Here is a 12338-nt window from a genome sequence, read left to right as displayed (position 1 = left end):
TTGTCAAACTTCAGTTTGCCGCGTGAAGGCCGTTTTGCATAGAACACTTTGTTTCCGTGTCAGTATGCCAACACTCAATATTTACCCATCTGCATTCCTGGGATTTCCTTGATCTCTGCTATGTGTTAAGGAAAAGAATCTGCCATCAGCTAGTCGAGCTTTTATGGGTCTATTGTTTAAGACACATAGCCTGGAATAAAAAGGCAAAATATCATTGAATGCCACTGGGTTCAGGTTTACGCCGCACTCAGCGACATCTGTCAACTAAGTCATCAAACTTGATCACCTGATCCTGTTAGTTGCCTCTTACAAGCATGGGTTGGTGATCTTACCCGGACCTTCGAGGATCATATAACGCGAATTTACAGTCTTGTACAGTGATCACGTGACAAAACCTAGGACTAAATGGCTTCAGAGAGATTCTGGTATCGCATGGTGGCGTCTAAGTTTTGGTGTTCATCTCTCGACTTGTCAGCTGGTTGCTAACAGTGATCGGGGGTCCAGTATCATAAATACCCAGGCAAGTTCTGGTACGGCTGACCGGTTTGTCTCTTATGCTGCAGAATGTGAGCAATTTGGTGAGGTCATCGTGTCCAGGATCACGTGACCAGCAACAGAACCACGCGAGCACTCGTCTTCGAGAGAAATCACATCTATTCAAAAGATGTGAAAACTCATAAATTCCTACGACACATGTGTCTCTCCATGTCCATTAACCAAGACATAACTACAAACGTACAACAAGCATTGGTTTGACCTAGACGTTATTGCCATAAAATACCTTCTATACATGTCGTTATCTTCAAATCCCCATCCAAAATATAAGTTGGAATAGCCGTTGATAGCTTGGAAAAGATGTGGCGCCATGGTCATTACTCCTCCTGCAAATTTCATGCGGTCGCTAACAAAATAGACAAAAATGTTTTTAATATCGTCTTGGATTTTAAATAAAAGAAATATTTGTCGCCGTGTAACTTGGTTAATCACGACAATAAGATCATTCAATTAATAGATTATTTTGTGCACGTCTCTGATCTCTGAACACACAGAATACTCTTCTCTCTTTTCGTAGCTAAATGAACAAGACAGTATTACTAGTTTATCATCTTGTACAACTAGGCAAACAATGTAAGTCACTGTTGTCCGGTAGCTCTGTAGTGGATGAGACAGTGAGTGAGTATGGTTTTACGCCGCTTTTAGCAATATTCCAGCGATATCACGGCAGGGGACATCAGCAATGGGCTTCAGACATTATACCCATATGGAGAATCGAAACCGGATCCTTGGCGTGACGAGCGAACACTTTAACGACCAGGCTACCCTACCGCCCCTAATGTGATGTGTGCACACAACAGTCTTGCACAGTGCAATCAAAACATGGACGATACTCAGGGTACATCTCTAATGGAACCTCCGCATCCGGGTAGTACTAAACAACTAACTGTGAAAAACGTGTTACACATATAGGTGATGACTTACGTGTAGTTGAAGGCGGATACGGCAGCTGCGAGATGGTAGGAGCGGTTGAGGAGGCATTCGTACGGGACGTTTTCGGTTTCAGGAATGTAATCAACGTCATGAAAGATGAAACACGTGAAGTAATCCTGTTTCATTGCTTCCTTAAAACCAGCGTTCATCATAATTGCCTTGTTGAATGTAGTATCAAGATCCTGTTGAGGAATGAAAACGTTTTACATACGTGTATATACTGCGTGACCGATCATCTGACACGAACAAACCGGACACGGGTGGTGGGAGACTAGAGTTTCTTTTTCATTAACAGCTTTGAAAACGACTTATTTAGTTTTTTCTAACATTTTTAAAAGAATTTTTGGAAAATGTATTTCGTTTCCCCCACCTGAGCAGAGAAACTTACAGCCATGTGCGATCATTAACTTATTCAAAGAAATTTAAGGAACAGGATACCCACACCTTTTGACGAGCATCTGGTGTCAATATTAGGTTATTCCGGCTCATGATATAAGTGTACAGTCAGCTTTACTACAAAAAAGGTTTTGGTAGCTTTCACTGAAATAGTGGCATCTGGTGTCAATATTAGGTTATTCCGGCTCATGATATAAGTGTACAGTCAGCTTTACTACAAAAAAGGTTTTGGTAGCTTTCACTGAAATAGTGGCATCTGGTGTCAATATTAGGTTATTCCGGCTCATGATATAAGTGTACAGTCAGCTTTACTACAAAAAAGGTTTTGGTAGCTTTTACTGAAATAGTGGCATCTGGTGTCAATATTAGGTTATTCCGGCTCATGATATAAGTGTACAGTCAGCTTTACTACAAAAAAGGTTTTGGTAGCTTTCACTGAAATAGTGGCATCTGGTGTCAATATTAGGTTATTCCGGCTCATGATATAAGTGTACAGTCAGCTTTACTACAAAAAAGGTTTTGGTAGCTTTCACTGAAATAGTGGCATCTGGTGTCAATATTAGGTTATTCCGGCTCATGATATAAGTGTACAGTCAGCTTTACTACAAAAAAGGTTTTGGTAGCTTTTACTGAAATAGTGGCCGATATCTTCAACATCAAACCGTTATCAAACCAGCGTCGCTTCGATGAATTTCCCTCACCCCGATATATAGGCATACTTGTGACAATCCTCGGTACAAACATTTCAACTTTGTACTAAACCTATGGGTTTTTGGGTAGCGACTGATTAGCCATTTAGCAATGTGAAGCACCAAGTGAAGAGAGTGAGTGACTGAGTTTAGGTTAACGCCGCTTTTAGCAATATCGCGGCTGGGGAACACCATAAATGGGCTTTATACATTGTACCCATGTGGGGAGTCAAATCTTCGGCGTGCTGAGCGAAGGCTTTAACAACTAGGTTACCCTACCATCCCAACTGAAACAAGCCTAGATTTACTCTGAGTCTCCCTTCTCACTCCTTTTGAACTTACAAGAAAATGTTTCTATCAGAATTATGTATTTTCAGACATTATGCGTAAGTCTGAGCATTGTGTGTAGAATCTTCTGGCACAACCGATCGAAACTTCAAGCGAAAACAAACGTAAACCACAGACACATAAGTCATATGCCCTACCTGTTCGATGACAAATATGGTGAAATCCACGTTCCTCTTTCTCAGGATCGGAATGAGGTTGTTGAGGAGGATGGTGAGGTTCTGATGCCGGTCACGGAAAGGTATGATAATGGCCGTCTTGTCTCTTCCAGCACAACCCTGTGCTGTGAAGTGCCCATCGTTACCGTCACTGTATTGAGCATTTAGCTGTGCGAAGGTTACACTTGTTAATGTGACTCCTTTTTGATCTGAATAAACAAATTATTAGCATTTGACATTATCAAAAAAAAACAAGGATTATTTTTAAAATAGAATGTTTTAGTTTTAATATCTCCTTTGTTTTTGTACATTTTGTATAATGTTTCTAATGTTTTTCCTTTTTTTTTTTTTTTTTTTGCGGGAGGGCCGTTAGAGACCCTTGTTTTTTCTGTTGCTGACACATTTCGTGATTTGACATTCATTCGAGTATACAATATGCAGTCTAATTAAACTTAAAATGTTAATTTATGCTGTCATTTCTCCTGAGAGATCATTCGAGTATTTAATATTTTCTAAGAAGTATCAATTTGTACAAAGCATCTGACGTCGGCTAATAAATGATGCTATGCTGATCCAGAAAGGTTACTGCAACGAGGTTTGACTAATGACAAAGCTAAAAATCAGTTGGTGCATATGAAATCACCATTACCAAAGACGGTCACGTTTGTTCTGAGATGCTGTAGGTGAATTCATAATGGACTAAAACGAGAAAAGATCATCCCTAGGGACAAAGCGCAAATGGCAACCTCAGTCCATCAAAAACATGATCATACTTCTAACCGAAAGTCATTTCGGTTGGAATAAAGAGTCAGGTTTCTAAATACGCACAAGGAAGACGTACTTACACAAGACATTTACAGTACCTACACAAGACATTTACAGTACTTACAAAACTAATACATCTTACCTGCCCGGAGAAAACAGGGTAAATATGTATTTTAATTCAACAAGTGTGAACCCCATTTCTGCTGTCCCCCACCATGATATTTTGCTAGAGTATTGATCAGAGAGGCGTAAAACTAAACACACTCATCATTTACTCACGTTAATGCAATAAACAATGCTTACCAAATGAAAACTTTGGATTAGGGCAGAGTGGCAGATTTCCTCGTCTACTGGTGCCCCCTATGTGCTTATGTAAAAAGTCAGTCCACGTAGTATCCTTCTCAACACAGCTCGTTTTGTCAACGCCGGATCCCACAAAGTTAAATTTGATCATAATAATCAAATTTAAAACGCCAGGAATAGTTAAGAGAACAAGTTTCTTGTGCAGATGCATGTTACTATGGAATGGTTATACTGGGTATATTGATGTACTTCCTGGGTATGTCTTCTGTATATGAAGCTAGATATGTATCGGCCAGGATCACCATATGTCTAAGGGTGATAAAATCTCGATATGGCCCTCAATTACTCACGTTCAGCGATAAGGCGTGATGAAGCTTCGTCACCTCTTAAAGCGACTGTCATCGTGTGATGTATTCACAACAGCTGTGATTACACCCCCATGCTGATCTTAAATACTCGCCTTCCTAACCGGCGTACACTGTTCGTTTACACTATGTACGTTTACGTGGGTAAGTTCAGTTTTACGCCGCATTCAGCAATATTTAAGCCATACGGTATATATCCGAGTCTTCACCAGACAATCCAGTGATCAACATCATGAGCATCGATCTGCGCAGTTGTGATACCATGACATGTCTCGCAAAATCGGCGAGCCTGACAACCCAATCCCGTTAGTCGCGTTACGACAAGCTTTGTTTGCCGAAGATCACTTCTAACTCGGATCTTCACGGGTCCCGCATACGCATTCAAGTGTAAATACGAATACATACAGTCCTCATCGCTTAATCAAAATCTGTTACCATTTGTAATGAAATAGTCCGGTAACGGTGGAAATATCGGATTATTATAAATCTCGAAATCGATGTGAGAATGAAATGTAAATACGAAAAATGCGCTCGTATTAATTCAGCTTCACAGTATCAGTCATAGATGATTTAACATGAAGACATCACACATGTTTAAGGATAACAACTTCTTTTTATTCTGTAAACGACGTTTCAGAGCTAATTCTTGCTCCTTCAACGGGTGAATGCACTGTTCACTGTTTACATGATGGTATGCGTTAACAAGGCTATTCACAAACACAAAAAAAAAAATAAATAAAATGAAATAAAATAAAATAAACCAAAACTTTATTCCATTTCATCTTTTAACAAGCATTTGAAGGTTACAATCTGTCATGCACACGCTAGAAATGTATAATGGACCGGTGAGTTATCACTATGGTCAAACGCTCATCCATTTGCACTCGTCCCTTGGTGCGAAAACCATCCATATTTGCAAATGTCACTTTAATGGCACAATGTCACGCTTTTTCGACAATATTTTGGACTATAATATGTTTGTAATGGGTGAAAGACACTGGCTTTGGCTTCCTATTGATACAATAAAAGACTTTAGTTATTAACCCTTCCAAATTGCATGAAATCGACAATTGAAACCTTGAGGCGAGCAGCCTCCGTACGGACAATACGTTCCATATATGGAATGTTACCAAAGTTCAGCACACGTTGCACACGGCGTTGTCGGTGTTTGCCGGACTGGCATTGATCACAGGTTGCGTTATAGGATATTCCTAAAGAACGTTCCAAGGGACATAACTCTAAGGGGTTCGCTTGAAATAAAGTTCGGTCGGCAGATAGCTCGAGAGACGATTTAATGCAACGTTGCATTAATTCATTCCGACCTTTTAATTTGATATTGTAATCTCAATACGTAATTTATTTTATCTTTATTTATAAATTACATGGTAGTTTCGCAGGGGACTGACATTTAGCGCTAATAAGAGAAAAGCAATTATATTGATTTTTCGAGAAGTGTAGTGATAGTGTGCCTTTAAGCTTCATGAAAGATATACAATTAAGTATGAGTGTATTGTCATATGTGACAGGAGGACATGGAAGCCTGTACTAAACGGACAGATTGCTGATTTTATATCTCTTTTCTTATGCCTTTGTTATCACACTTATCTGTCAGCCACGAGAAGATATCAAAACGTAGTGAGCCTAACTATAATTATGTCCAATATTTGTAAAGTTTCCATTTTATTCTGAAGGGATCGTTAGCAAAGCCACATCCAAAGTTTGACATGTGGATAAAGTGGTTCATAAGACGTAAGTCATCACAACACATTAAAGTATAACAGTTGTTAAATAATTGCAGAAAATGAAAAAGATTACTGCTTACAATATGCTGGGAGCTGACACTTATGCACGTATGAGACCAATGATTATTTTGTTTGAACCATTAACATCATGTATGAATAGTGAAAACATTTCAATCAGTCATGTCCTTTGACTACGCGAGTTAGTGTCTCCAGGACAAGCTCTTGCAGTAAACATGAAAAGAGGGAGCTATTGTAGTTTCAAATTGCTTCTTTACTCACTTTAATATCTAAGCTTGATTCTAGGGGACTTCTACCTATATCAAACACTCAAAATGTATTTTTTTTCAGATTTTTTCCGGGTATTTGTATGTTTGTTTGTTTTTCTTTTTTGTTTGTTTGTTTTGTTTTGTTTTGTTTTTTTGTTGTTTTTTGTTTTTTTTTTGTTTTTTGTTTTATTTTTTTCTGGGGTGGAGGTGGATTGTTACCAAGATAAAACGTGAAACAAAATGGGGATCGTGTGGCTGGAACATAGCAAACCAACTTGCTTGAGGTTGACAAATATTATGTAGAGAGAAATAAGCTTCGCCGTGTGGGGAATAGAAACTGGGCCTTCAGCGTGACGAGCAAACCCTTGAACCACAAGGCTACCCCAACGCTTCATCTAAACTACAAATCAACATATATATCACAAAATATTTCTTTCTAAAGACGATTATAAACTGTACACCCCACATGAACATTCGTGTAAAACATCATCATCACCCCTTCCGTGCAACCTCTACGATTCCTCCAAACCGATGTTACCAAGTGGACAGGGCTTCTCTCTTTAAGATCGTGCTTATCTGTCTTCTGTAAGAAAAAATAGACGTATTTAAAACTTTAAAGCGTACTTCATCCGGCAAATCTAAGTGTGCCAACACGGATTGTTAAACATTTTAAAGTTGTGAAACGTCCAACATATGAACAGCAAGGGTTTCACAACGCTTCACACAGCAAACTCAGTTTGACATCAAAAGGAGGTAGTCAGTGGTGGATCCAGGCAAACAACCCCCCCCCCACACACACACACAACCACCACCACCACCCCCACCCTTTTTCCAAGTTCATGTTCTGATTCTCAATCAACACCTCCCCACCGAAGATAAAAATGACAAAAGTGCAACCCCCTTTTTGAAAGGCTGGATCCGCCCATGGTGGTGGTGGTGGTAGTAGTAGTAGTAGTAGTAGTAGTAGTAGTAGTAGTAGTAGTAGTAGTAGTAGTAGTAGTAGTAGTAGTAGTAGTAGCAGCAGCAGCAGCAGGAGGAGGAGGAGGAGGAGGAGTACTGGTAGCCGCAGTTGTTTTAAAGTAGGAGTATCAGTAGAGACAGTAGTAAAAGTATTAGTAGAGGTCACAACAGCAGTAGATCGTCACTTGCTTGTAATAGTCGGGATCATATGACACGTAGAATTTTGTAAACACGCGCAGCCATCCTGTTTGTCTTTGTACGGAAGCCTTCAGGGTGTTAAGACCTTCCTGCTCAGCTCTTGCACAGGCTTCGTCAAGAAGTTTTAGCCTGCAATAAAGGAAGCCCCTTTCAGCTAGGTCATGGAAGAGTGAATGACAAAGACAGACAGACATTTCATTCAGTAACAGGCCTCTACCACAATACCATTGATGTATATTTTGCTCTTCAGTTAAATCAAAAAAAAGGACAAAACCTTGAACCATCTGAAATAAGTTTAAAATTACACATCTTAATTTTGTCAATTAATTTCTAAAATGTGGCGAAAGTTTCCACCTATGGTGGTGGTGGTGGTGTGTGTGTGTGTGCGTGCGTGCGTGCGTGTGTGTGTGTGTGTGAAAAGTATATAATTAGAATAATTACATTCACAAAATAAGAAATATCTACCCATCTTCATCATGGCTCTTCGTTCTGTGTCCTGCATCCCCTCGAGAGAAAAATATCCCATCCCTGCCCCGTGCGTCTACCGTCGAGATATTGAGACTCTTCAACCTTTCAAGTATACAATTATCAAACAGAAGTTGATTTATACAAACAAAATCTGCTGTTAGGAGTGACGTAACCAACTATTTCAGTTACCTAGGGGGTGGGAGAAGGAGGTGGAAAGGAACACCAGAAACTGACTTGTCCCAATGTGCACATATAAGGAATCGAACCCGGGTCTTCGGCGTGACGAGTGATCGCTTTAACCACTAGGCTACTCCACTGCCCCACCCTGCAACAATTCATCTTGAAAAACATATTAATCACAACCTATACATTACTATTGAAGGAAGGCAGCAGAAGCGTTAGTGATAAGAGACCGGGCCACATTAGCAATCAGAACCGGTCTGATTTAACTGCCAATGTGATAAGGTATATTCCATGTAACCAGCATTTATAAACATTTACATGTTTACATCTTTGGGTTTATAGGAAGCTACGATTCACGATTTAACATTAGTACCTCTATGTTCTTGCAGCATTAATATTTAACGTATTTAACCGAAATCGTTAGGGCGATGTTTTATCCTAGCTCGTCAAGTCCTGGGTTGATTCCCCGTTTGGATACTTGTGCGAAGTCTAAGCTCTGTTATTTGACAGTGTAGCAGGAAAGTGTACTGAGACTTCAGTCAACGCCCAAATTCCTAAAAAGGTTTCCAAATTCCTAAAAGGTTTCCTACAAATGTGAAGCCCATTGCTACTGTCCCCCGTCGTGATATTGCTGGAATATTGCTAATAGCAGCGTAAAACCATACTCACTCACTATTTGTCTGAATCATTAGTACCTCTAGCTCAACGTCATATCGAAAGATTTAAGCAACCGTGTTTTTAAACAGAGGCAACAGCTTTAAATACGAAGCTCTAGAGAATATTCCATTATAATTAGGATATGAACAAACACATTCACACACACACACACACGCACGCACGCACGCACGCACGCACACACGCACACACGCATGATGAATTATTTTATCACACATTGTACATCCAACAGTTCCAATTTCAGATGAGATGTGTTCTCTTTCTCCTAATAGGTTGAAAAGAGTGCAAACCTCTGAAACATGTCCCTGTCTTCATATCCGTTCCCAAAGTACAAGTTGGAGAATCCATTAACAGACTTGAAGAGTTGAGGTGTCATAGCAACAACGCCACCCAGCCGGTGCTCCCTGGCTCTGTGGAGAAAGTGCACAATGACTTTATGTGTCAGTTCCGACAAAATCCGACATTTTTACGTCGCTTTTAGCAATATATACATTGTACCCTTGTGGGGAACGAACCCGGCTCTTCGGTGTGACGAACGAAGAGTTTAGCTACTAGGTTACCCCACCTATTGTTGGATACCCCACCTATTGTTGGATACCCCACCTATTGTTGAGTGAACATGCTATACCATATGACTGCATATTTTGCTTGATTGAGATTGATACTGTAGGGAGTCTGTAAAGTGTTATTTGTACTGGCAGTGGCGTTCTTGTTGAATTGATGTGTATTTTGAGCATCAAGCAAACCATATAGGTCTTTGAACAAAGCTATGATAGAGGTTGGATCATGTGGAATTAATCTTGATAGAATAGAGATGAAAGAAGACAAAGTGAATCTCTGGGCCTAGATTTTCGAAGCTCTCTTAGCGCTAAGATAGTCGTACGTCTGTGTTAATGTATTTCACTTACGCCTAACTTAGCGCCAAGTGAGTTTCGAAAATCTAGGCCCTACAAGGTAGATAGGATATGATATCTTCGTAGAAACGTCTTACGTGCTGTTGAAGTTCGATGTCGTCACGGAGAGGTAGTGGGGATGGCTCTTCAGGCACCTGTACGGGACGGTGTTGGTCACAGGAATAAGGTCAACGTCATGAAAGACGACACACGTAAAGATGTCTTGTCTAACAGCTTCCACAAAACCGGCGTTCATCAGCAACGCTTTGTTCGACGGTGTTCCAGAAGCCTGAAGGAAGTTAAGAAACAAGCTCCGAGTTCATCATCTGTACCAACGGAATTACCCTGGTTTAACAGCCATAATGCGATTTGAATTGATATAACTGTAGTGGGTAGCAGTTGTTTGAGTGAGCGTATTAGATCAGTCACAGTTTGTTGTTTGTTTTGTTTGTTGTTCGATTAAAATCGCATCAGTAACATCTCAAACATATCGCGGTGGTTTGAAAACAATTGATCCTGGACCAGACATCTTAGTGATCAACAGCATGAGCATCCATCTACGCATCTGGGATACAATGACATGTTTCAACCATGTGTGCGAGTCTGACCACCCGGTTCTGTTACTCGCTTCTTACGACAAGCATGGATTGCTGAAGACAAAATCGAACCCGGAATCTTGACGGGTCTACAGGTTTAAGAGACACAACATTGTACAGCCAGTTTAGGGTCATCTAACCTGCAATCTTAAAGTAGATCTTAGCTGGATGTAATGAAGCATAAATCCCTTATGGTATGATAACCCTGAGTATCACTCATGCATATACGGATTGCCCGGACAGATTGCACTGACATCAAGGCTGAATATGGACACGTTGTGACAGATCCTGTCTAGAACAATGGAGGCTCTACTCCTTCCTCCATCCTCACACTACGCATGTAATGGCCTTGAAGCAGTCACTTAACTGACTCCAAAGGTAAGTGAAATAGTTGTCACCTTACGTTACCTGTTCAACGACAAAGATGGTGAAGTCCTTGTTTTGGTTTCTTAGGACGGGAATGAGGTTGTTGAGAAGTATTCTTACGTTGTCAGGATCATCGGACGGAATGATTACGGCCGTTCTCTCATCCGTCACACAGTTGGGCGGTGAAAAGTGCCCATCTACTCCAAAAAAGTATTCCCTCGTCAAAGCACCATGGTCGATTTTGGAAACATTAGGTCTTCGCAGCCACTCTGTGAAAATTTGTGCAATGCATCACAAAAATAACATTATGATACTGTCAAACAATTTAAACAAACATGTAAGAAACGTCCACACCAAAAGGCAACTTTCCTTAGTTTCGTATCATAAGAAACTATGCTTACAGTGCTAAAACGGAATTCTAATGTCGAGGCTATTCAACCGAAATATTTTTTCAGGTATTTTGAATTTTCAAAACTTTCGTCAAGTAAAATCAAAGACCAAGGCATAAAACCCTTGAAATTTCGAACCTGGGGGAATTTTTACTTAAGCGAGTGAGTTTAGTTTTAAGTCGCACTCAGAAATATTCCAGCTATATTGCGCCTTGGATAAAACTCCAAAAAGAATCGAAGGTGAGCAGATATAATCGGAGGAACAACAAACACTCGAAATATACCACTTGACATTTTATTTTGAACAAACATGTGTAAAAATATTAAGTGTTGTCAATGTTTGTGAGTTTTGTTCAAAGCCCTTTCTAACTCTATCCCAGTCACTAGTATATAGGTCACGGCGTGTCCGCCTGATGTAGCGGGAACGTGTGAAAGTTCTTAGCCGTCTGCCAGTTTGCTGAAACGGCAGAGCATGTGGTATGGTCATGAGAACCTTGAAATGTAATGGCGGACTCCAGCCCACAATCACAGGCTCCTTGCGTGCCAAAGGGTCACAACTCTGCATAGCAAATTGCGGTGCCTCATACGAACGGGCCCCTCGAGCCTCTGTAATAACCTTGAATGCACTGATCACAAAATGTCACACACACGTACGCATGCACGAACACATGCACGCACAAACGCACACATGCATACATTAATACATACCCGTCACCGTTGGAAGATCAGGACAACGTGGTAAATGGAAAAGATGGTGGTTGGAGTAGTTTCTTTTCAAGACTCGATCAAATTCATCCCAAGAATGTCCGCTTCCGGACTTAGTGACATATTGAATACCGTTGAAAACGTTTTGACCCAGAAGGATAAAATTTAAAACTCCACTAACGATAATCACCATCCGAATCGCTTTCTTGAACATGGTGTCCTCATGTGGAACAAAATACTTGTGCGTATGTACGGAACTTGGGAACAAACTATACATGGAGCGGAGGCCAGCTGTTAATGAGTCCGATTGCACCTAAAGATAGGACTTCATTACTCACAGTCGAGCATTGTCAGATACCATCTTCAGTGATGGTGGACACGACAGCTG

The 12338-nt window shown here is 40.4% G+C and overlaps 1 protein-coding gene across 1 annotated transcript; it reads right to left on the bottom strand.

Moving 5' to 3' along the window:
- Window positions 1-442: 442 nt before the first annotated feature.
- Window positions 443-12164, bottom strand: LOC137272043 (beta-1,4-galactosyltransferase 6-like). The gene is made up of 9 exons (XM_067804414.1): window positions 11954-12164; window positions 10899-11125; window positions 9993-10183; window positions 9292-9411; window positions 8141-8245; window positions 7738-7804; window positions 3059-3244; window positions 1480-1670; window positions 443-653 (listed from the first exon to the last, which is right to left on the bottom strand). Exons 1-9 carry the CDS (start codon window positions 12162-12164, stop codon window positions 443-445), a joined length of 1509 nt encoding a protein of 502 aa, XP_067660515.1.
- Window positions 12165-12338: the final 174 nt, after the last annotated feature.

The sequence above is a fragment of the Haliotis asinina genome, chromosome 2 (genome assembly GCF_037392515.1).
Source record: "Haliotis asinina isolate JCU_RB_2024 chromosome 2, JCU_Hal_asi_v2, whole genome shotgun sequence".
NCBI lineage: Eukaryota > Metazoa > Mollusca > Gastropoda > Lepetellida > Haliotidae > Haliotis > Haliotis asinina.
Note: the sequence above shows the minus strand (reverse complement) of the source record. Positions and strands in the feature narration are given on the sequence as shown.

Bases quoted from the DNA above. Each gene is read 5' to 3' on its own strand.
- LOC137272043 (XM_067804414.1), bottom strand. From the start codon at position 12,164: ATGTTCAAGAAAGCGATTCGGATGGTGATTATCGTTAGTGGAGTTTTA. The intron at 8,246-9,291 runs GTTTGCACTCTT...TATACTTGAAAG, and splicing joins GACAGGGACATGTTTCAGAG to GTTGAAGAGTCTCAATATCT. The intron at 1,671-3,058 runs GTAGGGCATATG...ATTCCTCAACAG, and splicing joins CCATATTTGTCATCGAACAG to GATCTTGATACTACATTCAA.